The sequence below is a fragment of the Meriones unguiculatus genome, chromosome 18 (genome assembly GCF_030254825.1).
Source record: "Meriones unguiculatus strain TT.TT164.6M chromosome 18, Bangor_MerUng_6.1, whole genome shotgun sequence".
In the NCBI taxonomy this organism is placed as follows: Eukaryota; Metazoa; Chordata; class Mammalia; order Rodentia; family Muridae; genus Meriones; species Meriones unguiculatus.
In genome coordinates, this window is record NC_083365.1 from 8,924,648 (window position 1) to 8,952,253 (window position 27,606).

General features: G+C 45.0%; 1 protein-coding gene across 3 annotated transcripts; it reads right to left on the reverse strand.

Annotated features, from left to right (window-relative positions):
* Positions 1–15,222: 15,222 nt before the first annotated feature.
* Bmp2 (bone morphogenetic protein 2) lies at positions 15,223–25,953 on the reverse strand. 3 transcript variants are annotated; one of them, XM_021652667.2, is made up of 3 exons: positions 25,668–25,953; positions 24,229–24,526; positions 15,223–18,411 (listed from the first exon to the last, which is right to left on the reverse strand). In XM_021652667.2, the coding sequence occupies exons 2-3, from the start codon at positions 24,395–24,397 to the stop codon at positions 17,570–17,572; spliced, it is 1,011 nt and encodes a 336-aa protein (XP_021508342.1). In that variant the 5' UTR covers positions 24,398–24,526; positions 25,668–25,953; the 3' UTR covers positions 15,223–17,569. The 3 variants fall into 3 exon arrangements, with proteins under 3 accessions (XP_021508342.1, XP_021508341.1, XP_060227372.1); XM_021652666.2 differs by having other exon boundaries at positions 24,229–24,578; XM_060371389.1 differs by lacking the exon at positions 25,668–25,953 and having other exon boundaries at positions 24,229–25,035.
* Between the last annotated feature and the right edge of the window lie 1,653 nt (positions 25,954–27,606).

A 27,606-nucleotide genomic window follows, 5' to 3' on the forward strand; every position in this document is an offset into this window, starting at 1 on the left:
TTGTTTGAGACTGAAATTTTTGTGTAGCCTTGGCTGTTCTGGAACTTGCTTTTTAGACTAGGCTGGCCTCTAACTCACAGAGATCCTTTTGCTTATGCCTCCCGATAATGGGATTAAAGGCATGTGCCATCACTGCCCAGTGTAAGTCCACATTCTTGTTTCCTAGTTTCACCTGGAGAAAAGTCAACGTTTCTTTTATGTATGCTGGATCTAGCTCCCCTCAAATTTCAGAGACTTGGCTCCATTGAAAAGATTTTTCTTCTTTGCTATCAACAATTTTTTTCATACGTTCATGAATTAGTAGCACATACTAAACAAACATGAATACATATATACATATACACATGTACATATATACACATGTACACCCATCTGTACATACATACACATATACATATACACACATGTAAAAAACTGCACACACGCACACACATATGCTCACATACATGTGAAGACCCACAAACAACATAGATGGACATCCATACTTACATATATTCACACAGATATATATACACACACACATGCAAATTCATTCATATATAAATGACCTAGAACCCCTGCACAGATATACACAATACACATTCACATGCATACATATAACATAATATATATGTAATGTGTGTACATACTTATATTTATTATTATATGATATGATATGATACGATATGATATATTATTCCTAATTTAGATTTTTTCTGAGTTCAAGTCTCATATAGCCATTGCTTACCAGTAAAGTTCTTGGCACATCCAGACTTGTAGTGGTTTGAATGTCTCCCTTAGGCTCTGCTTTTTTTTTTTTTGTTTGTTTTGTTTTAATTTTACTTGAATATATTTTATCTTAGAGTTTTCAGTTTTAAAATACCCATAAAATAGGATATTTACATTAAGGCTTAGTGAAATAAAATGAGACAAAAGAACACATTTGGTGTACCTTCCATGATCTTAGCTATTTTCAGATCTTGCATTATAAACATGTCTTCAAGATAATCTTATAAGCTAGACTACTTATGTAAAATAAATTGCGAGTATAAATAAGGGAAAGTACAAAACTGTACTTATGCCAAAATTGTAACAATAAGTAGTTTAAAATGATGTATTAAAGCATGTTCATCACGCAAGTCATGTAGTTCCTAATGGTGATTCTATTCCAATGTAGGATACTCTCTGACCGGATCCATCCACACTCCTTACTTTTTTCTCTTTTCCTCTTTCTCTTCACAGATAGTTCTTTGTACTTTTGCATGTGTGTTTAAACTTTTTATATGCCTAACTACAGAGACAAGATAAAACCGTAACAGTGTTGCAGCTGCAAAAGATGTAGTATACTTTGTAAATAAATTTTATAAATCATGGCTTAGACATTTTAACAAATCAGAGAGTATGTATAAGATTTTGTGAAGAAAATCTTTGAACCAAAAATGGCCTATTGTAGATAATTTTACTGCTCAGTCTTCATATAAATGATTGAATTTAAAAAAAAGTTAAAATATCCCTTTTATATAATGATCTCTTCTGTTTTGTTTTTCCATTTTTATTGCCTAAGGGCTTCACACTTTTATTTTTTTCTTTTTTGTTTTTTTGAGACATGGTTTCTCTCTGTAGGCCTGGATGGCCTGGAACTCACTCTTTTAAGCAGGCTGGCCTCCAACTCAGATCCAGCTGCCTCTCAAGCGCTTGGATTGCAGGCGTGCACCACCATATAGAATGAGTTGTGCTCATTTTCTCCCAACCCCCATTCTCCTATCTTCCATCACCTCCCGCACTGGAACCCTTTTTGTTTCAACAGGTCTCATTTTTGTGTGTGTGGACAGTTGAGATAAAGTTACTTGTTCGAGATTGGGTGGGAAATGATTCAGCGAAGGAAGGGAAATTTACCTGTGGCAACACAACTGAAGTGAAGTTTCTCTCACAGCATGAATCAGTTGCTCTTAACTCTTCCTGTTATCTGCCCCACATTCAGAATTCCAGTCCCACAACATTTCATATATTAGTGGAAAAATAAGAACAAAATCTTTTTAAGAAATAGTGGCATACCACTTGTATTATATTAAAAATAAAGGTTTCATTTGTTTTTTGTTTTTTGTTTTTTTTTTTTTCTTTACTCCTCTTACAGATGTCCTGAAGACTGATGGCTCAGGTAAACTGCACCCAGGTGACAGAGTTCATTCTTCTGGGCCTCACAGATTGCCAGGAGTTGAAGATGCCCCTCTTTGTGGTGTTTTTTTTTTTTTTTTTAATTTTTATTTTTTCTTATCAGTTACATTTTATTAACTCTGTATCCCAGCTGTATCCCGCTCCCTCATTCCCTCCCAACCCCACTCTCCCTCCCTCCTCTCCACCCTGCCCCTTTCCAAGTCCACTGATGGGGGGGGACCTCCTCCCCATTCATCTGATCCTGTTTTATCAGGTATTTTCAGGACTGGCTGCAAAGCCCTCCTCTGTGGCTTAACAGGACTGCTCCTCCCTTGGGGGATGGGGAGGTCAAAGAGCCTGCCATTGAGTTCCTGTTAGAAATAGTCCTTGTTCCCCTTACTATGGGAAACTGATTGGTTACTGAGCTACCACGGGCTACATCCGAGGCTCTGCTATTTAAACACTAGGTTCCCAGTCTGTTGAACTGTTTTTGGAGGTGGCCTTGCTGTAGGAAGTATATAATTGGAGGAAGGTCTTGCCTAATTCCAGTTAGCTTTTCCAGCTTCTTGTTTGGGGTTCAAGTTGTGAGCCCTCAGTGTCTCCCTCCTGCTGCCAAGCCAGCTTGCTGCTTGCTGTTTGCTTGCTGCTTGCCTGCTGCTTGCTCTTGCTTGCTGCTTGCTTGCTGCTGCTCCTCCCTGCCAAGAAGGACTCGTAACCTTTGGAAACATAAGCCTAAGTAGATTCTTCTTCCAGTAAATCAGCGTTGTTCATGGTGGTTTGCCACAGCAACAGAGGTGCGGTTAATTTAAGACTGACCTTAGCAATCTGTTCTTCTTCCATCCTTCCCATCGTAAACAAAGTGCAACACTTAACACTAACTTGCTTGAATTAAAGCATTCTTAAGCAACCAATTTTACTTCTTTCTTCTCCTCCAATAACATTTAATCCATCGACCCATGACAAATACAACTATAAAGCAGATCTTGACTGTATTTATTGCTCTCCATCTTCCCGACTCCAAATACCATGAATGGGTTACACCTTCATTGTACAATGACAACTCCATGACACAAGTTAATAAAAATTTAGAATCATTCCTGACACAGACTCGCTTAGTCTTCATCATCCCTTTTCTTCTCCAGGGCATTCTTCATGTTGCCCTTTGGCAGCTTAAAAACACTAACCAATTCAAATGTGTTTAGTCTCATCTTCCCCTTCTGTTAGAGGCTGAAATGATTTTCCGCCACTTTACATTCAGGCAGGGGGTACCACGTGGCTCTACCTGCCAACCTAACCTGTACCTTCTTCTTCACTAAGATGTTTCTCTTATAATTCCCATCTTCACTACAGAAACGAAGCTACAGCACTCGGGGCAAACCACTGGGCCTGTTTATAAGTAAGTTTTAAGAAAGTAGCTTATTTCATTTATTTATTTATTTACAATTTATTCACTTTGTATCCCAGCTGTAGCCCCTTCCCTCACCTCTTCCAAATCCCTCCTTCCCTTCCTCACCTCCTCCTATGCCCCTCCCCAAGTCCACTGATAGGGGAGGTCCTCCTCCCCCTCCTTCTGACCCTAGCCTATCAGGTCTCATCAGGGCTGTCTGCATTGTCCTCTGTGGCCTGGTAATGCTCCTCCCCCCTCAGGGGAAGGTGATCAAAGAGTCAGCCAGGGAGTTCATATTACAGACAGTCCCTGTTCCCCTTAATAGGGAACCCACTTGGACATTGAGCTGCCATGGGCTACATCTGTGCAGGAGTTCTAGGTCATCTCCATGCATGGTCCTTGGTTAGCGTATCAGTCTCAGAAAAGATGCCGGTGCTCAGATTTTTTGGTTCTGTTGGTCTCCTTGTGGGACTCCTGTACCATCTACGTCTTTCATCTCCCCCTTCTTTCATAAGATTCCCTGTACTTTACCCAAAGTTTAGAAAAAAAAAAAACCACAAAGAAGTAGTTTAATAAATGAATATTTATAGTGAATTAATATATGAATAATCTTATATCAAAAGATAAATTGCTACCTAATTCCTAACATAGTATTTAAGCCTGAATATGTCTTCAGATATATGAAGGCATTCTATTAGTTTTGTTTGAGCTTCACAATTTTAACACAGATATTAATAGTCTGTTGATTTCTATTTCTCTTATCTTTCCTTTCATTTAAAAAAGATATAAAACCAGTTTCCTTCAAGTTGTTGGTGTTCTTTCATTTATGTGTCCCTGAGATAGACAGAGAAATAAATACCTACACTCACTTCCTGTCATCTGCAATAGAGGGTGCTGAGTGGTAGTCATTAAACTACATGCTGTTCTGTCTGGGAGATGCCAAACTTGACAAAAGGCCCCTGGGGGAGAAATAGACATTCAAGTAGCCAGCTGTCTACAAATGGCTTTATGAGGGCTTCATCTACCTGCGAGAAAAAACAGAACCTACAGGATAGCTTTGAATGACATAAAGACTCCCTGAGTCAGTGATCTCTAACCAGAAAGGTTTCCTTGAGACCCAAGGGCTATGGTTAAGAAAGGCCAGAGACCTAAAACAGCTACAAAATTCCCTACCTGCTATCCCAGGATAGCAGAGCAGGGAAATAGCAGCGTGTATCCAAGTCTAAAGGAACCTCCCCTTCTTTAAAAACCTCAGCAACAACAACAAAGAACAGAGTAGAGGGTGAAGATGATTGGTTGTGATAGAGAGAAACTTTCAGACGACATTCATTCAGGACTTGTTCAGATTGCTTTTTTCTCTTTTCTGTTCCTGTTTCCTTGGCTTTTGCTAGTCCCTGTACTTGTGGGGAAAAGATGATCTGTGCTATACCTCACAAAGAATTATGGTTAAGGATGGGAAAAAGGGATCATAACTGTTAGTTCTAACAATCAAGCAGTCTAAGTAAAAATTTTATTTTTCAAACTCAAGTAGATCAAAAGATTCTGTGTAGGGAAAGCACCAAAGCTTTGAGCTCAGTCTCTTACAGAATGAGCCTGGTGTTTTGTTTTTGATTTTTTTTTTAAATTTTTGGTTTTTTGTTTGTTTGTTTTGTTTTGTTTTTGTCTTTAAGATAGTATATGGGTACGGTTTTGTAAAATGTCTATGTATGCCTGGGTGGTTTGCTTTCTGAATGGAGCTTCTTACCTCTTCTTCCCTGTCGTCGGGGCAGGATTTTGTGACTTGCTCCCAATGAATGAAACAAAGTAGAAACAAAGACATAGATGACATAGACCATTCACTCAGTTTGGCTTCCTCCTGTTTTGTCATGCTGTGAAGACAATCAAGTGGCCATATGTGTAGATTTGAGGAGGACAGAGCAGAAGAAAGTGAGCCACCGGAGAAGAGGGCACTTTCACTGCAGACAACCCTTAAGTGACCCTAGTGGCTGACTAAGTCATCCACAGACACTATGCAAAATGATAAGCACTTTCTATTTCAAACCACTATTTGTGGTAATTTATTTCACAGTAGTAGCTGCCTGATATAAAGCCCAATTTCCATTCAGTGTTCACCTTTGTGTTGGTTGGTTTTTGTTGACTTGACACAAACCTAGACATAGCAGGGAGGAGGGGATCTCTCTGAGGAATTGCCTCCAGCAGAGGCGCCCAAAGGCAAGTCTGTAGAGCATTTTCTTGACTAATGATTGATGAGGGAGGGAGCAGCCCACTGTGGGTGTTTCCACCTCTGGACTGGTGGTCCTGGATTATCTAAGAAAACAGGCTAATCAAGCCATGACGAGCAAGCCAGTAGCACCATCCCTCCTTGGTCTCTGCTTCAGTTCCTGCCTCCAGGTTCCTGCCTCGAGTCCCTGCCCTGCCTTCCTGCTTCCACATGGACTCTGGACTAAAGCTGAAACAAACTTTTTCCTCCTCAAGTGGCTTTTGGTGATCATCTCTTACACTGCAATAAAAACTTAACCAATACAACCTTCACATTTATAAATAACCTACATTTGTGTTGTATAGTGGGGCATTAATACAGCTATCTTGGGTTCTCAGTCATTATAAAAATCCTATGGAATAGGAAGGACTGGGATAATATCTTTTTAAAACTGGAGTCACACATTTAGCTATCTGCAGAGCCACAGAGAACAACCTGACTCCAAAAATTGATGCACACCCTGTTGACAACTCCCTCACTGTGGCTGTTCATAACTCTACACAAAGGTGTACTCTCCACTCACCTTCTCCCTATAGCCTGAGAAGTTCTATCAACCTGGAAGTGAACAATGCGAATCCATTCTAACATATGTTGTATTGTTCTAAACTAGCATTATCCAATTGAAATGTAAACTCTAGCAACACAAACACAGTTTACATTTTCTAAAACACTAATAAATAATAAAATAAACTTTGAGATATTCTTTATTCAATCTTAATTTTACATGTATATATAATGTCTAAGAAACATAGCAATTATTTATGTGATATTCTCTTTTCTTTTCCTTTTTTGAAAGTTAGTCATGAAAGCAAGAACATATTCAAAGTTACAACGCGTTTCCATTTCAGTTAGGCTTACTACCAGGCTTCCACTACCTCAGTGGGTAGTGGTGGCTGTATTGGACAGTGTTTCTACTGAAGCTTGTACAGAATCATATACTTTGTTTCAGTGTTAAATGGTTAGAGCCATATTTTGCTGCTGACTATTGATGAATATTGGATCCAAGGAACTGCCTTTAATGCACTTTTCTTCTCCACAATGCATTTTTCTGGAGGACAAAACTGGAGGGAGGGTAGATGATGGTGAGAGGGTATTGTGTGCAGAAACCTAGGTTGATTTGTGCTTTCCTCAGCATAGTAATAAAAACAGGAATAAACCTAGATGTCCCTTAGTGGAGGAATGGATACAGAAATTGTAGCACATTTATACAATGGAATACTACTCACCTTTTAAAAACAAGGAAAGCATGAAATTTGCAGGCAAATGCATTGAATTAGAAAAGATCATGCTGTTTTTGGGGACAGGCATGCTATACACTCACTTATAAGCGGATATTAGCCATATAATATAGGACAGCCATCTACAGACCTAAAGAAGCTAAACACTAAGGGGAACCCTAGGGAGGATGCTTAAATCTCATTCAGAATGGCAAACAGAATAGACACCAGAAGCGATAGAAGACAGGAAACAGGATGGCAGCCTACTATAGACAGTCCTCGAAAGGATCCACCCAACAGGGGATTGAAGTAGATGCTGAGACTCACAGCCAATCTTTGGGCAGAGCACAGGGAGTCTTATGGAAGAAGAGGGGTTTGTGGGGATAGAGGGACATGGAGGGGACAGGAGCCCCATAAGGAGACCAACAAAGCTAAAAAATCTGAGCCCAGATGGTCCTGCAGAGACTGATTCACCAACCAAGGACCATGTATGGAGAGGACCTAGATCCTCTGCTCAGGTGTAGCCAATAGGCAGCTCAGTCCCCATGTGAGTCTGAGTAAAGGGAGCAAGGGTTGCCTCTGTCATGAACTCGATTGCCTGCTCTATGATCGCTTGCCCCTGGCCATGCAGCCTTGCCAAGCCAGAGAGGAAGATAATACAGGCAGTCCTGATGAGACTTGATAAGCTATGGGCAGATGGCAGAGGAAGAGAACTCCCCCTTTCAGTGGACTAGGAGAAAGGGATTGGGGGGGAGAGGGATGGAGGGACTGGGAGGGGTTGAGGGAGGGGGCTTCAATTGAAATACGTAATGAATAGATTGTGAAAAAATTAAAAAAAAATCTTCATGGGAAAATATCAGAACGGCTTCTGACAACTCCTTCAGTCCTTAATTACTGATTTTAAAAAGTACACTTGCTAACCTGATTTTAAAAACCTGTGACTATCAATAAAGCTGCTAAGCATCAGTTTGGTGCACTTATTCTGCAGCTATCAAAACTGTGAAATTGGAGCTGTTGGATGAATCGTGCATCTCATTAAATCATTGTAGTCTTTCCTGTAAGAATCAGCTGGGCATGGTGACAAATGCTGTTAGTCCCAGCACTGAGGGAGGCAGAGGCAGGTGGACCACTGTGAGTTAGAGGTCATCCTGGCCTACAGAGTGAGTCCAGGACAGCCAGGGCTACACAGAGAAACTATTGTCTTGAACCACTACCTCCAAATCAGCTATTATAAAATAACAGCAATTCAGAGCTGTAGAGAAAATCGATCACGGCAACTTCACTTCATATTAGCATGGTAATGAGAAAATGTGTGTGTGTGTGTGTGTGTGTATGTGTGTGTGTGTGTGTGTGTGTGTGTGTAACAGTGTCTATTTTTAGCTTTGTGACAACACATGTCTTTCTTCCCTGATTATTCAAAATTCCTGCAGTACCCTCTGTAAAACCAGAGGTAAGATCAGACACTTAATACAAACAGGAGAAGGATTAACCGGGTTCGCAGTGTTACAACAAAGACCAGACAGTGTTTACTGCTCCGTGCAAGATAAGAGAAACCTTTAAGACAAAGCCAGCCAGCTAACCAAGAGAAGGTTGCGGAATGTCAGCTGCCACAGGGGTGCAGGCCGGAGCGGACAGAAGACAACACTGACATGTTTCCATGCTTTGCAATTAAATTAAGTTTTAGTGCCACTTCCCTTCCAAAGGGAAACCATGTCTTCTTCCTGGTGAGCGTGTGAGTTCCTGAAAAGTAAAGAACAGTTTCAGCCTTTTTATTTCACATTGAATTATCAGTGAGTCAGAAGAAAATGCTGCCATCAAAATCAGAAGTGAGTGAATCATTGCCTCTAGCTATGAAGCTGAAGCCCTTTGTTCTGTGTACATCCTGCTCTGTGAACACTCTGATCTGCGCACACTCATTTTCTGTGCACACTCACTCTGCCCGGGACCGATTCCGCTGTGTCCACACTTGGTCGGTCTGTGCGCTGACTGTGTACTCTTATTCGGCTCTGTGCACACTCACACTGTTGAGCACATTTACCCTTGTTCTGTACCGTCTCATTTTTCTTTGCACATCCGTCCCTATGTGCACACACTCTGGTCTGTACACATTCTCCACCTGCTACACACACACACACACACACACACACACACACACACACACACAAACGCACACGCACTGTGGTCTGTGTAGATTGACTACACTGCTGTGCACAAACTCACTGTGGTCTGTGCATACATTTATTCCAAGAAGTTAATCGGCTTCCACGGCCTTCCGTAAAAGCAGCTCGGCTTCTCAGCATTGTGGAGGTCCTGTCGCTTAGATGGTAGAAAAGTCATTTCTCCTTCTCTATGAGCACTTTCAGGAGGGAACTCAGTGGAATTATTTTCCTCCACAAACTCACTCCCATCACCATGGAAAAAAAGGAAAACCGTGATAGGGTCTTGATCTTGTTCTTTGTCCAAACTAGGATTTAAGAAGAGATTTTCAGCAGTTTCAGGGATCCTCCTCAACGCACTGTTAATCTGTAGAAAAATCTCTCTACCTGCATCCCAGTAGATTGGCTTCTCTAGGTTCTCATCTTCATATATGATCTTGGCATATATGAAGATGGGGGTGGCATGGGGTGGGGAGAACAAAAGAGAAAGGGGGAGAGAGGGATGGGGGAGAGAAGAGGTAGAAAAGAGAGGTGGGGAACTGAGATGCTAAAACAGAAAATACAAACAGGAAGATTCCCAACATACTCTTTCTTAGGGATATGATAAGAGATGGGGCGATGATGCCACAGACAATTCCTATGCCAGCTAAACAAGGATCCCCCTGCATGGGAAGCCTTGCCTCTCTGCTGTGTAGATCTCCTGAGCAGGGCATTGGCCCATAGATGCCATTGAGGAAGGTTATAATTTTGCCACCACTGGAATTAAAATACCACCTTGTGAATTTTCTAGGAAGATCACATAATAAGAGGACTGGACTCCAGCCTCTGCCTGGCAGAGTGCCTTCGTTCGTTTTCCAGGATGAGTAACAGCATAACACTTGCAGTGTCTGATTCTCAATGGCTCTGAATGTGGGAGACCCCTGCACACTCTCTACCACGCGGTGCTGTGAGAAAGTGTCCACACGTGCTGTAAGCTCATCCAGCAATACCTTCTATGCTCCTCTGTTATGCCACATTCTTCAAAAGACACCTTCACGAACTTGCACGTGTACCAAAGACTGGGCCGCACAAAGGCTCAAAGAGCACCTTTCCCTTACCACGGCTTCACTCTGACTGTATAAGAAAGCATGAAAGGTGCTCCTAACAGAGAAAGAGAGTCTCATAGGACAGCCAACTGACAACATATTTCTGCAAAATGTATCTGCTTATGTATCAGTCAAGAATATATTTTCCTTTTGAGTAGCTGTTTCTGGCAAGAGTGATCTAGACAGCTTAACCTTTAGTTTTGTTTTTTTTCTTTTTTTCCCTTTCATCGTGAAGATTGTAATTAAGACTAATTAAGACTAAAGAAATATCAAAGGTAAAAGCAGGTGGGACTGGGCCTAAAGCATTTGTAAAGGAAAAGATAAGCTAGAGGAAGTAACACCAAGACACGGAGTCAAATCAGTGGATGCATGCATGAGACAAACAAGGCTGGACAAACAAACAAACAAACAAACAGTAAGTTGAGATACTCTGTGTCTGTGACCTAGTTTATGATAAACACAGCAAAATTTGGTGCATGGGTTTTCTTACATATATATATTCTTCTAAGACTCTTCATTCCAATGTAATGCAAATGAGGGGGCATCAACACCATCATTAGAGTAAATGGGGAAAATCATAATTATTAACCTGTATCTGTGTTTTCATAGTGTTGACCAGAAGTCTAAAACTTCACGCTAAGTTCATGACAACTTTATATTGCTATAATTCGGTCATGTCAGACATGTTTTTGTTAAGTTTTACTGTGTTTCATCACAGTTCTCCTTTGATTGAGAGCTGCTCTTTATCTGAAGTTTAACAAAGAGAAAACTCTTAAAAGTAACTTCTGAGACTTTCTCTTATAGGAAAACAGGATACCAACAGCGTCACCAAGGCGGTTCTACACTGCAGTGTCATTTAGAATGGTTCCACTCTGGAAATTTGCATGAAGTCATGAATATGTAAATACACGTGTAACATATTTGAAGTATATATGCATATATACTTATATTTAAACCGCCAAAGCTGCTTAATTTATACAGTCCTTCCTATTTCCTACCACTTGGCCTGACTGGACCTGATGAGGTCAGGGAATGTTGGATGCTGGGAGTTTTCACCTCAGACTGTTATTTCTATTTTCATTCATTGTTCCCCTATGGACTGTTGCTGTCAGTTTCCCAGTTTGTATCCTAGGGCCTCGGTGCTTAGACATGATTACTTTTCATACTGATAGGCCTTGAGAACTGCAGGCTTATTGGAGAAAGTCAGATGGGGAGGTCTCTCTATCAGAGACCAGTTTGTCAAATTCTCTGAACAGGCCAGATGGGTTTCAAAGGATTCTAATTTCCAAGCCAGTTTGTGATGAACCAACCTCAGTCCTTCCTCCTTGATCCCTGTGCCAGGAAATCCTGCCTGTAAACGAATCAGGAGAGTGGTTAAAGTTTTCCATGGATTTGACTGCATTCCAGCCCAGGGAACCCCACAAAGACAGCAGCAGCGGCATGTCAGAGGGTAGAGGAGGGAGAGCCGTCCCGTGCGGAGCCCTCGGCTGCTAACTGCGCACATGCGAGTGAACTTGTGAACACAAGCCCAACTTGGCTGATCTATAAAGATCCCGACCTTACAACATGCTCCTGGAGCACGTTACAGAAATCAGAAAATGGCTTTGATTTAAAATTAGGCTTTCATGAAGGTTTTAGACAACATTTTCAATAGTATCTACCAGGAGAAAACCCGGAGTAGCTTCCCGGAGAGAGTGGCTCCACAGCCCGGCTTTGCACTGCCTCAAAAGGAATCTTTCCCTGTCTTTGAAACAATCGGAGGAGCTTGGAGCTATAGCTCGGCTTTACCAGTGACATAAAACACACCCTTTGAAAGCAAGTTAGATTCCAGGTGGGAAGCAAGTTCCAGCAAATGGGAAGAACAGTTAGGAAAGCCCTCAGACGGACAGTCCTGGAAGAGCCAGGCTTCAAAGCCCTTCCTGGCTAAGGACATGGCTCAGTCAGTAAATTGTTCTCTGCACAGGAATGAAGCTGGATACAGACCTTCAGCACCCACATTAAAAAAAAAAAAGCGGGTTATGCTGGGCCTTGTGTCTGTAACCCCAGGGCTGTCGGTGCGTAGAAATGGAGGCAGGAGGATCACTGGGACTCGCTGGCGGACAGCGTAGCTGAACTGATGAGAACCAGGTTCAGTGAGAGGTCTTTTCTCAAAAACCAAGGCCTAGAGCTTGAGAGGAGAGCACTGATGCACACATGTGCCATTTGTATACACCCGTGCAAACACGTGAACATTGTACAGACACACACACACACACACACACACACACACACACACACACACACACACTACTCTTCTAACCAGACAGCCGACTACTCAGCAAAAGACAAGGGGATCTTCTTGAGAAACCCGTACCTTCCACATAAAGATAAACGAGTTCAGTCTCCCAAATTTGGCATCTTTAAAAATGCCTTTTGAATGGCTAAATTTTGTCTGCACTGTTGTCTAGCAACCGAGGGCTGAAGAGAAACTCCACCCAAACACAAGTGGCGCAACACGTTCAGTCCGTGAGGCTGTGTGCACGCGTGTGCGTGTGTAATATCACCAATGTGTAAGACAGAAATGTGCTTACATGCAAAGCAGAGAAAGTCTTGATTGTAGATGGCAGGAAAGGAGGTGGCGAGCAAGGAAAAAGCAACAAGAAAATGTGCAGTGCGGGATGAGGGTATAGTTTCCACACACTGGGCTAAAGCACGGTTTACACTCTTAAGCAATAAAAACAAACCATTAAGCGAGGCCCGGCACCGTCAGGAAGTGTAAAACAGTTCTTGAAGCTTTGCAGTCACTATACAAACGCTTTTCATAAACTCTGTTTCCTGATCTTCATTAAATGTTAACATCAAGTTGCCATGGGGCAATTAGCTTGCCTCCTGAAATCAATAAAAAATCAACAATTTGGAAATAGTTGTACAGTAAAATAGTTCAATAATTATTCTCTCATAGTGTTGTGGCCAAGCGGTTCCAGGGTAAATTCGGTCCAGATGAGTTCCTGCTCCTTATGAGGGTTGCTGTGAGCAGATCGGGCTTTGCTGGGAGACCTCCTCGTCAGAATGGACTGCAGCGGTAATGGACTCCCAGCACCACCCTGGCGTGGGGCCCAGCACGCGGGCACACACCGGCTCTTCAGGGCTGTTAGAGTCAGCGTCTGGGCTGGCACCTCCGAGGGACTCGATTCAAAGTCTAAAGACCTAAACAAAATGATAAACCCATGATGGCAAAAATAGCTGCTCTGCTCCCAGCGTTCAGACTCCAGACAGGAGCAAATTAAAATTCCCTCAGAGATGCGCATGCGTGTGGTGTGCGTGGGCACATGTGTGTGCTTATACATGTGCACATATGCGTGTGCTCATACGTGTGTTTGTGACTTACACAACAAAAGACTGGCTGGGATTAAGTATTCATCCCAACATTTCTTCAACAAATACTCACATCTGAGTGGCTGGTAAAAGTCTTCTGAGAGCTGAGTAAGGTGCTTGACAACCCCCCTCCATCACCAAAGGGCATTCTGCCAGCCAGGGGTGTGGTGCCAAGCAAGGGCGGGAAGCTGTTTCTGGGCTGACCCTCTTTACCGAGGGAAACCCAGTCTTTTTTTTTTTCCTAGCTTAAGCCCATTCACGTCAACCCTTTATTCCAAGCCAACTGCAGCCTAGAAAATTCCAACTTCCATTAGATCAAACCTCAGATACCTGCTTTGGAGTCTTATGCCACCCTCCAGGCGCAGGGAAGTTATACAGTACTGTCTTATAACTTACAAAAAAAATTTTTTTTCAAGCATCATTTTAGTATAAACAAATGCTTCAATCATATGACATCTACCCGCTGCCTTCAAAGAGAAACCTTTACCTCAGCTGCTTGGCACTAACATCACACAGGCTCCCCTCAGTGCACTGACTGAAGTGCTCAAGTTTTTTAAAGTACATTTTTAAGGGCTTGCACCTGCTCCCCCGTACACATAGATGCACTGACATGTAGTTGACTAAACTGACTCCTGCATGCCCAAGCAAGCAAGCAGAGCAGATTTTACAAGATAAGCAACCAAGTGTTTTCATGTCTAAGAGTGGCTAGAACACAAGATTGCCAGTCATCTTGTAGGGGGAAAGAATGTCTTTGAAAAAAAAAAAAAAATCTGCAGGGCACTGTTTCAGAGAGAGGCCAAGCCCTGTAGCCTGGTGTTCTGTTTCTTTTCACGTACACACGGCTTTTTATCGAAGCGGCGCGCTTCAGCCAGCTTCTGCAGCTGTGACTGAAAGAACACTCAACAGAATCTTGCTACTCAAACTGTAGTCCTTTGGCCCGTGGAGTCAGGGGTTCACCTGGGCACTCATTAGAAATTCAGGACCTCTGGGCCCACCCAGACTGCTGGGTTAGCCTGACTCTACCATGAGGGCTGTATACACATCAACGTTTTTACTTTCCTTGAGGCACTACTGATGACTGAGGTGCATGCTGAAGTCTAAGAAGTTTTATTTAGAAATCTAACCCCTCAAGTTAGGTAGAGGTTCATTTTGAAGTTTGTAGGGCAGGGAGCTAGTCAGAAAATTCTGCCCTAGAGAACATCATAAAGCTCTAATTTACATCAGCAGGGTGAAGGAAAGAGGAAAAGCATTGTACCTGAGTAGGTGTGTGCGCCTCCCCCTAATTTCCACCTGTCCCTCCCTCTGCAAGACAGAAAACGGAAAAGCAATAGTGCCGGATGCCCCAGCTTCCTCCGGTTGCCAGGCTACACAATCCATACTCCCCGATTCTTCTTTATGATAACCATTCTCCTGCAAAGCTTTGTTCCTTTGGTCTCTCAATCAAAAGAAGGGGGAGAGGCATGGCATATTGGCACCCTATGAGTTGGTATTTTAACAGCTAGCCAACTGAACAGAAATTCACTAAGTGATCTGATGCATTTTTAAGTGTATAAATGAGTTTCTCCATCCAAAAAAACAAAACAAAACAAAAAACAAAACAAACAAAAAAGGAAAACCTGAACCACTCAGGTTGTGTAAGAATGGCATAGCTCCATTTATTGCAAAACCTCTGAACCTAAATAGAAATTGAAAGTGCCACTACCATTTATGCATATAACATATATAATCTTCACATATAGGCATAAATTAGAACATATACACACTAGATGCATTATACACACATATATGTATATACACAAATATCACATAGGACCTGCTGTTCGACAAGTAAATTTAGCCAAGAAAATCAGAAACAATGGAAAAGAAAGTGCCCAGGACGGACCTGCTACAAGATGGGATCCCTGCTGACTACTCCCACTCCCATCAGGAGAATTTGGAGATGGAAAACGTGGTTCATTCTTTTTTACGGTGTTAAGACTGTAGTGTGTTACCAGTACCCATGGCAAGAGATAGTAAAGAATGACAGAAGGACAAGGAGGACATGGCTATCCATATCTGGTTCTGATGGTTTCTACGTGGACAAAAGCCACAGCAAAATGGATAAAAAAGGATGCTTTGAAAGATTATCACAGCACTCATTTAAAACAAGATCTTGAGAACTTCAAAGCTTCCAAAGGTTAAGTGTGCTCAGGGCCATCCTATGGCGGTACCTGGAAGAAGTTAGTAGTAACAGCCTGCCCCACTGGAAGCACACTGCTTTCCAGCACAGGTTGGGAACGGAGGTGAGAACTAGGCTTCGCTGATGATGGAGAACTACAGGGGACACACATTCTCAAGTAACTAGCACTGTGACTCCCCACTCTGCAAACGTAGCCACGAAGCCCTGCCTAAGCTTCTCTTCCAGCCCGAGCTCTGCCTCTGCTGAGGTTCACTCTCCAGAACCCCATTTGACCTCACTCTGTTTGGGCAGCTGGCCAGCTGGCAGATGTGCTGCAGAAGCTGATCACAGACACTCCAGGTTTTGGCACTGTGGCCTGTTGCATGGGATTACATCTCTTCACGTTGGTTTCTCCAAACTTTGCTTTGTTTTAGGCACCTGCTTTCCCTCACATTTTTTTCCTGCTCCTATGAAAACTATTAACTCACTGATAAGTCCTTTGGTGCTAACTGGGTTTGCTTGGACTTCTCCAACCATTTAAGTCATGTCCCCCAACCTTGAAATCATTCACCTCAGGAATGAAAATGCAAACCCAGGACGACATTGGGAACACTTAACACACGCGCCATCTGCGCTCTCCAGTTGGATTTCATAGGATGACATGCCAGGATTTTGATATTTATTATCTGAAACAGGTTTAACACTCGGAGAAATATGTTCAATCACATATCTTCAGGAAAGAAAAGCAAGCTGATAGGTCAGAGAACAGAGAACGGGGTGTGGGCAGAAAACATGATGTGTTCAGTGTTGCTGAGTGTTGGGCACCTGTAGAAAATTGGGTACTTTGGAGAATAAAGAGCTTGCAGATGGGGTAAACGCAAAATACAAATCAATTTCCACTTCCTTCTGAAGGCCACAAGATAATCAGTTGTACATATATCTGACCACAATGTTAATAAAGAAGAAATATCAGACTTTATTTAGTACTTTGGCCAGATCAGCCCCCTGGAAGGGATCATGCGTTTAAGAAAGAACAAGGCGCTATTATCATGTCCCAACATGGTCACAGTTTTCCTAACTATTTCCACTGGTCCTGCTTTATTCTTTCTGCAAGGAGGGCAGCGAGAGCTTTTCTATCAGATCAGCAATGTCTGGTTCTTATCCAAATATTCCCTCTAATAAGAATGAAAGTTCTCATGGATTGGACAACCACTCTGCAGCATTCCTGAGAATTGAATAATATAATAATCTTGAAAGTCAGCAGAGTGGATTATCCATTTTTTTTTTTTGGACTTGAACTTGTGAACTTTAACAGTAGTGCTGCAAAAAACAAGAAGCAAATGTGCAAGCACTTTGCCCAGTGACCTTCCATGTAGACTCTGCATCTTAAATACACACACTGAAAAACAACTACAATTTTTTTGGAAAATTATATACAAACCCGATATTTCTTTTGATTACATATAAATACAAATTAACTATTCTTTTCCTAAAAAGTGGTTATAATAGTAAATAAATACAAAATAACTCTGACCATTATACTTCATGTGCTGGAGTTGAACCCATATAAAATGTACAACTAAATACATTTTAAATCTTTAAGGAATAATTCTCTGATTAAAATATTTGCTTTCCCAACTTCTTTTCATAGATATAAATATATTTTCAAAATAGCTGTGTTTTTTTCCATTCCATTCCATAAATAAAGTCTTCATTGGGAAATATTAAAGTGTCAGCTGTTTTTTGGTGGGGGAGGAGGGGAGGAGGGGATTTTCTTTCTCTAAAATATATATATATTTATTTATTTATTTTTGCTGTGCTAACGACACCCACAGCCCTCCACAACCATGTCCTGATAGTTTTTTAGCACAACCTTTTCATTCTCATCCAGGTACAACATGGAGATTGCGCTGAGTTCGGTGGGAACACAGCAAGCCTTCGGGATTTTGGAGTTCACAGAGTTCACCAGCGTCTGTACGATAGCATGGTTAGTGGAGTTCAGGTGATCGGCCAAGGGAAAAGGACACTCCCCGTGGCAGTAGAAGGCGTGGTAGCCTGGCGGGGCCACGATCCAGTCATTCCACCCCACGTCACTGAAGTCCACGTACAGGGGGTGTCTCTTGCAGCTGGACTTGAGGCGTTTCCGCTGTTTGTGTTTGGCTTGGCGTTTTTCTCTTTTGTGCAGTGGATGTCCTTTTCCATCGTGGCCAAAAGTCACTAGCAATGGTCTTATCTGTGACCAGCTGTGTTCACCTTGGTGCAAAGACCTGCTAATCCTCACATGTCTCTTAGAGACACCTGGCTTGTCCTCTAAATGAGCCACTTCCACCACAAAGCCATGGTTGGCGTGTCCCTGCGCAGTCCAGCGCATCACAGCCGGGGTCACATCAAAGCTCTCCCACTGACTTGTGTTCTGATTCACTAACCTGGTGTCCAATAGCCTAGTCACGGGATATTTCAAGTTGGCTGCTGCAGGCTTTATAATTTCATAAATATTAATTCGGTGCTGGAAACTATTGTTTCCCAAAGCTTCCGGCATCTGCTCCCGAAAAATCTGCAGTTCTGCAGATGTAAGAAACTCGTCGGCGGGGACAGAACTTAAATTGAAGAAGAAACGACGGGCCGTTTTCCCATTCATTTCTGGTAGTTCTTCTACGGCTTCTAGTTTGACCAAAGTGGAGAGAAAAGGAAAGCATTTGGTAAGAGAGCCAATGGTAACTTAATTCCTTATGAGCACTTAAAAACGTCAATACACAGTTTGAATTAAACCGCGTAAGTTTGCAACCAGAAATTAAAAATGTCAGGCCTTAGAGATACAGTATCTGCCTTTTGTCCAGGGCCCTGGGTTTACTGCCTAACAATAGAAAAAAATTAAAATGAAAATGTAGTTTCTCTTCCCTTTTCTATATGGTCATATTAACTTTGTAATTGCTATGCTTTTAATCCAATATATGAATATAGCTTCTAGGTAGTTGTAATAATAAAGGAAATAGTGAAACACCTCTTTGGAATTCACAGACTTTAATGGGAAAAAAGTCAGCACTATAGTTAGTTCAAGGCTAATGACTGAGGAGTTGAGGAAATTATTGCATTTCTTAACTAAGAAAACGAGCTTTAATGTCAATCTTTTAAGCGGCATTTGAAAACATTACTCTACAATTTAGATGATTTACAAATCTCAATATACAGATTTCAGTCTCTTAATTAAAGACTCTGAAACTCAGCATCAATGATGACATTTTGCAAAGCACACCCTACCATTTTGCTCAGAACTCTGAGAGACAAAGGCATTCGTAGGGATGTAGTTCTTTAGAAAGGTATGTGTGGCACTAGAACACTGTAGCAATTAACAATAAAGAATTTCAGGAGAAATCACTCCCTACTGCCTGCTCTCTTGTTTCCCATCTCATCCTCATTCAAAATGACCTCTATGTTCATACAGTTCTTTAGACTTCGGCCTACACATCAGTAGGACTGGGAAAGGGCCTGCAGTCCTGCATTTCCATTAAGCTCTTAGGCAAGAGATACTGTAAGTTTATGGACCACACTTCAGTGACAAGGTTCAATAGGATATTCCTCATTTGTAAAGCACATCTTTTAGATAAGAGGAATTCTTGTTAGCCAACAAATAAGGATTCAGGCTACACTAAGACAGACAGGAACTCAAACAGGGGACCTTCTAAAGTTCTTTTACTTGGATATGAAAACTGCTAGGCCAAGCTGGGCATCACTCATAGTCCTCTTGTACCTATTTGCCAAAAAGTTCTTGGTGATACCTTTGGGAACCCATTTATATTCTGAACTCCACTCTCAGCTAATGGGACAGCCTCCTAGGGACATTCCTAGAAAGTATAAAGGAAGGACTGTATTTAGCCTTTTTGTCACCATTCTGGGGTCCCCTAATGTTTTTGCCTAAGGCCCTTAAATAGAAAATATAAAATAGTAGCAGCATTCCCTGTGACCCCAATCACAGCAAATCACACTACCATCTCCTAACGCTGGCACAATGAGGTGCCCATTATTTCTTGTAAAGACAGAGTATAAAGGCCAATTACCCAGAGTCTTCCACAAACTGCTACACCAGTCGACAACAGTTCTCAGAAAAATCACAATGGTAACAAAATCGCTGAATCCCACCCCACAAACAAAAAGGAAAAAGTGAGACTCTAAGTACACACACACACACAAACACCCACACGCACACACAATTACAGACACATACATGACAAAAGTGAATAAGCAATACCCAAGATAAATACAGAAGACAGGTCACTGAAGTAAAATATCTGTCCAAGAAATAAAGACAAGATTAGGCCATATGAAATTTCCATCTTCCAACTGGAAGTAAAGAAAAACCCTTCCTGTGGCTTGTTACTCTGGAGGTAAGAAGTATCTGCAAGAGAGAATAAGTTGCCTTCACAAAGGAGAACAATGCCCTATCCAGAACTAATGACAAGGGAAAGACCTGTCTCCAATCTTTCAGCAGCATTTCCATCAGCCTAAGCCTTGTAAGATCCAATCCTTCATACCAAGATATCTACTGTGACTGTTCATTGAAGTAATACGCAGAAGTCAAGAATTTACAGAAAGTCTCAACAAAGGAGGCCAACTTCCCAGGGTCAGGACACACAGCACCTTTTCTCCTTTCAAAGGACAAGTTTCAACCTCTTCTTGAGGGTGGGAAATTGAAAATCTCCCTTAAATAATGTAAATTATAGGAAAAGACCTCTACGAATTATCACAGCAAGCCTGGGGTTCTGAAAACATAGAGTAGGTAATGTACACTTTTTGGAGGCTGGAATAGCTGTTAATTCTCTGTAAATATCCCTTGTTGAATCAGCTGAACTTGCTAAGTGATTTCAGGATCCTGACCTGTCTCCAACCTGAGTATCAGCCTGCCAGTTCTCAACCAAATGGAGAGAATGGTGGCTGCAAAAATGCTGAAAAAACAAGAAAGCGGGCAGCAATGCCATTTCACTATCTTTCGGTAACAAGGTCCAGACTTACTGTTCTGCACTACATTGACTGTTTTTCTACCTTAAAATAATCCAAAAGGCTTGACTAGGGGCCACTCCCTAGAAAAAGGGGTACTATGATATAAAAATGTAACCATCAAATATTAGCTACTGTGCCGAATGCTTGCTTTTTTGTTTCTTTCTTTCCTTTTTCTTTTTATGTACTATATATCTATCCATCAATCAGTTTATCAATCTATCTATCTGCCTATTTATTTATTTATTTGTGACAAATCTGGTGCTTTGAACTATCAAGTTTACAACAAGTTTATTAGAGGGAACGGTGACTCTCTCCATTGTGTGGACCTCTCTTGGTCACAGAACAGAACTGCTCTACTGGAATGGCCAGGTTCTGGCCATTGGCAGGCACAAGCTAATGTAGGAGAGAAATAAAATCCTAAGCAACAGTACCTGATAACATGGAAACTGCAGAGTGAGTTTTGCCCTGAGGATCAAAACATTGCCCAGAGCCCTTTGGACTTGCAGACAGAGCTAAAGAGAAAAGTGAAGGGATACAGCCAAATGGGATACCAGACCTTGTTTGGACCCTGCTCTCCTTGGGTACTTGTCTGCCCTAAAGAAGGGTAAGTTTTATTTCAAAAGTTATCATTAAGCTTGGAGGATTTTGTAACACTTTTTGGACAGAAAACATCCCTCCATCAAAACAACAACAAAGCCTGAGGCTAATCCAGATCAGCAGCTGCATCTTACCCCTGCAACTAAATGCAAGGGGCTTTGGGTTCACATGATTTTCTACAGGACAAATCATATGACACACCAAAGGGGAAAAAAAAGTTAAAATACAAAGAATTAACTTTTAATTTTTAAAGCAACAGAGAGTGGTGGGAGAGGAAAGCAGGGGCTGATGGTTGACACTGACTTCCCTTGGTCCCTGCTCCCCTGAGCACAGACAGCCCCTTTAGGAAGACCTGAAAGTCCAGGAGAGAGTCTCTAAAGAGTGAGATACCCCAAGGCACATCTAGAGAGGACAAAAGCAGCCTGGTGAGGAGTCAGAAAGGCATTCAAAGGGTCAGTGACAACAAAAGACATTGAAAGCATTAGTGGCAAGAAACATCTGCCAACTGAACAACGGTTTTCCCCAGAGGGTCTTTGCAAGCACCCTGCAACAGCTAGAGGTAGCTAGGGGCGTTCCTGGGTGTCTGCATCCAAACCCACGCTGGAATTTCGGGCCATGCTTTCATCATCACAAGGCAGAGTGGGACCTTGAGATGTCCCAGCCTGCGGGTATTTTCTGGGCAGTTAAAATCCTGCCAACAGGATTTCTCCCTCTTTGAAAATTTTAGTCACAGGGCCATGTAGTTTATTTCATACAGAAAAAGAAAGATCGCGTTCTCCAAAGTCAGAAGAACAAGTAAAAGATCCTTCTGTATAACAATCTGCCACGAAAGCAGAAGTCTCTGTAGTGCCAGCACAATCAAGTAATTAACTGTTTGCAATGGCAGCCAGTCGGGGCTAGGAGATTCTGCAAGGCCTGTGCTCTCCATGATGAAATCCGTGGTAGAACAGACTTAATGTTCAACAGGAGATTTTGTCTGGAAGTATCTGCCACTGGCTGGAAGACTGCCATGGTATATCTTGTCTCCACATACCATTAAGCCAGTTTCTAGCATTTATGAAGAAGCCTACCAGGTAATTCTTTAATAGGGTCCTTAAGATTTTTCTTAAAGAAGTATGTCTTTAATGTGTATGAATTTCAATTATGACTTGAGCCAGAAGCCTTATCACTTCTATCTGATTGCACCAAGATATAAAGTTAGGGCAACTTTATTATAAGAAAGCCGACAACTTCTATACATCTTTACACCTGAAAGATCACCTTTGAAGATAAGTTTGTGTCATGAATGGAAGCACATTAGGTTAAAGTCACACACAGACAATGCTTTGCCTGTGTTTTTAAGCTTCCAAGAGAAGAGTGAAAATACGCTGACTTTATTGATGAATCTCTCAATTGGATCTTTAAGTTTTAATTGCCTTAAATGAGTCCTTTAGACTAGTTAAAACAAAGATAAAGTACCTTCCCTGGTTTTTACAAATAATGATTTTCATGCTAGAAAAGACAAATGAATGAGTAAAGAGTTTTTCTGCTCCATCTCCAGAGGCAGCAGGGAAAACAGTTATGCTGGTTGGTTTTTTACATCTACAAACATCCTTCCCATCACTATCAACTGGGAGAGGTTAGCTTGGGCGGGAGAATCATCTCAGGGCTGGCGGACAGAGTGAACACACCTGAAGAGCAGAAGGAGGTCTCACTGTCTTTCAAAACCGAGTTTTGCTCCCAGGAAAACTTTAGAGACCAGTCTGAAAGAGGTGGGTTTGGAGTGCCCTCATCAAGAGTGCTGCCTGCAGGAGGGACACACCTCTCCCTATGTGACCTGCCTGTGACACATTTTCCTCTCACCAGCCAGACTTCTCAAAGTTGAAGCCATCCCTTGCAGGGGCAGGGGGTTGGGCTACCATTTCAGAGCATAGATTTTTACAAGGCAAAGCAAAAATTTAAAAAGGGAACTTCTCCTCTTAGCTCCCCGCTGTTCTATAAATCGCAGCTCACTGACAGACAATCTCTGCATTCTTGCAGAATATGAAGGAACTGATAGTCTATTTAGACTGCATTAAGCCAAAAGACCATTTAAAGTGACACACACAGGACTGAGCTGGGCACTTTTCTTTTTCAACTGTCCTAAGAACTTTGGTACAAGAGACTTCAGTAAGCCTCTACGACATTTCAAACCCACTAAATGTCTTTCTAATGAAATAAACAGAATTATCCTACGTTGGGAAGCCATATTCATAAAAGAGAAGAAAACCCCATCGCCTTGCATAGGAAGGTCGCAGGCAACCGCAAAGGCGGAGAAAGCGTTTATCCGAAGGCTTGCCCTGCCTCCACTTGGAGACTAAGATTCAAGCACAAGAAGGGAGGACTTTGTGGAAACAATACGATGGATTGTAGAATTGATCTCCCACGGGGATTAGATAGGGATTCAAAATCTTTCTCAAACTGGGCCCAAATCAACAGTAAATTTGAATGCTCTGGGGCCCAGGACTTTGGTTAGTTAATACTATCTGGGAACATTCTGCCCGCGGCTCTGTCTAGCCTAAAACTCCAGTGTGAACACAAGTTACAGATCTGCGTTTCCAAACAGATTTGAGGAACCCCAATCTTCCGCCTTCTGTGGAATTCTCGAACGTTTAGCTGGGTAGGGACTAGCCAGCCTTTTACCCTCTCCCCCATCCCTCGATTTCCCTCCAGTTCTTGGGGGGAGGAGTCTGTCTTCTGGCTACCGGCCAGGAAAGGGTGCGGACTCACCAGCGGGGAATCCCTGGCCGGAGGCCACAGAGGGGACGGTACAGAAGCCGGAGGGCCGTCCGCTGCGCTAGCGGAGGCCCGGGCTGCCCGCCGAGTCTCCGCCCGCCGTCCCCGCCCCGCCGCCCGCCGCCCGCTCACCTTCGTGGTGGAAGCTGCGCACGGTGTTGGCGCGGCTGGCTGCCCTCTCCAGCCGGTGGTCCGGGGCGGGCGCTCCCGGCTGGCCCGAGTGCCGGCGGTACAAGTCCAGCATATAGGGGGGCACCACGGCGTCCTTGCTGGGGTTGGGTCTGTGCTTCAGGCCAAACATACTGAGCAGCCTCAACTCAAACTCGCTGAGGACGTCTTCCGAAGGCCGGGGCGAGGGGCGGCCGGACGCCGCGGCGAACTTCTTGCGGCCCAGCTCCGGAATGAGGCCGGCCGCGCCGCCCAGGAGGACCTGGGGAAGCAGCAACACTAGAAGACAGCGGGTCCCGGCCACCATGGTCGACCTGCGGACAGGGCCGACGTGAGTCACCCGCGTTCCCCGCCCAGTCCTCCGCCCGCCCCCGCGGCCCCGGCTCCCACAGGGCTCGCCGGCCTTCTCCAGGATGCCCTCCTGGCATGTCATGCTCGCGGGTTACAGCCTCCATGGCAAGGCGGACGGGCCCCCAGGTCCCTGTGCGGAGTCCTATTCTCTGTGTCTTATCCTGTTCTCCGTCTGCCGGACTTCTCACTTGGGGCTAGGTCTTCACTCCCAGTAAAAACAGTGACCGTCTGGCACCCAGAAAGGCCGGGGTCAGGAAGCTAGGAAGCCACCAGCCGGTCTGACACCGCATCTCTTATGGAACTACACTGTGCAGCGCTCACTTGGACATAAACAGACATCAATGCGCATGTGACTTCCTTAGCGGCGCCGTGCAGAACTTAACTTCCTGGTAGACATCTAACTTGTACATTCGGTGAGCCCTAAACTCGGTTACTACAAACGACGCTACTTGCAAATCGTGGCCCACGCCCCTAACCTCAGGGTTAACCCCTCCCCTTCCCCAGACCCCCCCCCCCCCAGCAGTCAAGAAACGCACGCAACCTTCTGGCAATTATTTGCGAATAGTTTCTGTGAGCGCACGTGTAAACTGACACATCCTCACAGTCAGTAAACACACACCGAGGGCCCCAAGTTTTAGTACCTTCCTAAACGGGACCAGTTCTTAAGACAAACCCCGGGTCTCAGGAGTAACTTAAGGAGGTCTCTCAGGCCTGGAGTCCTGGTCTGCAAGCAACTGGTAAAATCCACCGGCCACATTCTGCGTGGATTTCTGTACCTTTTTTTCCCCTTCTGTAAAGCCATTAAGTCCTTAACAGCCCTAATAATGTACCGAAAACTGGGGAGGAGGACGGGCCGGAGGAAGAGCGCAGGCCAGGTGGGCAAGGCAGAGGGGCCTGGGTTCGGGATGCCCGGCCCCTCTGGGGACCCGCTACACGTGCACAGGGAGAGGGTCTGTTTTCGTGTATTAGGCCAGTCCTCCGCAATGCCTAGCACCTCAAGGCGGGCACAAGGTGTCACCCGCCCGCCCCGGGCCCGAGCCCTTGTCCTCTACCTTTAGGAGACCGCAGTCCGTCTAAGAAGCACTCGGGGGCACGTCCATTGAGAGAGTCTCCACATGGAAGAAGCCCTGTCCGGGGGACCTGGAGCAGGGGCCGGGCTTCTGCTGCTTCTCTTCGCCTCCTCCTTCTGCGGTGCTCTCCGGGGGGGCGGGTGTCGTGGGGTAGACCCGGCCGGCCAAGGCGCAAAGAGGCGCCCGGGATGGAGGCGGCAAGACTGGAACCGCCGGGCAACACACCGGCGCGCCGTGGGGAGCCCCAGTCACTCTCCGGCAAGTTCAAGAAGTCTCCAGCCAAGTGCTGACACACAGCCCCGCGCAGGGGGAGGAGTGCGCGGCAGGGCCGGGCAGGGAAGGCTGAGGCGAGGCTGCGGCTGTCGTCGTCCTCGGGGACCGGCGCCGGCGGGGCGCGGGGCCGGGCGAGGGTCGGGCGCGCTGCGCTAGCTGGGCCGCGACCCCTGGCTCGGGGCGGCCATCCCGGGCGACGCCGGGGCTGGGCAAGGGCGCAGCGAAGATCTGGGTGGCGGGCGGGCCGCCGCTCCGCATCCCTCAGCCCGACGCTGGCGCCTCCCCATCAGCGCTCGCCGGCGGAGCCCGCGGCGCGGCGGAGCCCCGGCGTCCTGGGGCTCATCCTCAGCCAGTCCCGCCGCGTCCCGGGCGCTCCGAGCCTCCGGCCGGGGTCCGCTCACAGCGCCCGCGCGCCCCGGGCGCTCCCTCCGCGCCTGGAGCGGCCCGGCATCGCGGGCGCGGCGCTGCTCGGCTCCCGCTGCTCCCGGGCAGCGCCGGGGACGCACGGTCGGGAGCTCACCCCGCGGCGCACCGGTCCCGCCGAGCCCTGGCTGAGCCCCGCTCCTCTCGCCCCGAGGGCGTCCGGCGTCCGGCGTAGGCTGGGGAGGCGACGTCCCGGGCTGCCAGTCCCGGGCGGGCTGCGAGCGGCGCGGCGGCGGGCGCAGCGCGGCAGGGCGAGGACTCCGGCGGCGGCGGCGGAGGCGCCGTGGCGCGGCGCTCGCGGCTTTTAAAGGGGACGCCGCCTGCCGGCTCCCTCCCGGCCGCGGCCGGACACCGCCCCCTCGGAGGCGCAGCGCGCCGGGGATCCCCGAGCGGGCGGGCGGGAGCGGCGCGCAGGGGTGTGGACGGCGCGCCCGGCCGAGCGGCGGCGGGGGGGCGGGGCGGGGCGAGCGCGCGGCCGCCGAGGGGTCGCGGCCCAGGCCGCCGCGAAGCCGACCCCGGGGGCCTGGACCTGAGCCCGCAGCTGCCCCATTCCAGGACAGATCTAGACTCTGCTCCTCTCCGAGGCCTCCTCACCCCCACACTGGGCCCCCTTTCAACTTGAGTTTGAAGTCTTTAGGTAATAGCACATTAAAAAAGAAAAGAGCTACCAAGTTATCAGACATCTTGGCAAAGATGCGGGCAAGCGCATCTATGGTGAGAAGAAAAGGTCAAGAAATAGCCAGCCGATGCACATCTGAGCGAATTGTCGCATTTGTATAAATATGGATTCATTTATAGTCACATTCATGCGCGTACATTTATCCATATTCAAATGAATGTATCTAATATGAAAAGATATGTAAATTATACAAAGGAAGACACAGGTTTCTGTACATAGACATACACATGTGAAGCGGATGTCTTGTGTGTGTGTCCGTGTGAGGGGATAATGGAGGTTGATGGAAGTTCTTATAGAAGCAGTCACTTGGCTACATGGCGCGTTTCTCTGGCCTCCCACCCTCCCCGCCACCCCCAGAGGCAGGTAACAAGACAATTCCGGTTCGAGACCTACGGATTTTCCACTTGGCCCTCTCCACCAGGTCTCCATAAGCAAGACTCTGGCCCTGGCCAAGCCACTTTTCTTCCTCAGCTGGACCGTTCCCCAAGCTGCTGAGCCGGGATTCTTTTTGAACTCTCCACTCCTCCCTGAATTTCAGGAGCCTTC

Coding starts and splice junctions, on each gene's coding strand:
- Bmp2 (XM_060371389.1), bottom strand. CDS start 24,697: ATGACATGCCAGGAGGGCATCCTGGAGAAGGCCGGCGAGCCCTGTGGG. Junction 18,412..24,228: donor GCGCAGCTTCCACCACGAAG/GTGAGCGGGCGG, acceptor TGGTCAAACTAG/AAGCCGTAGAAGAACTACCA.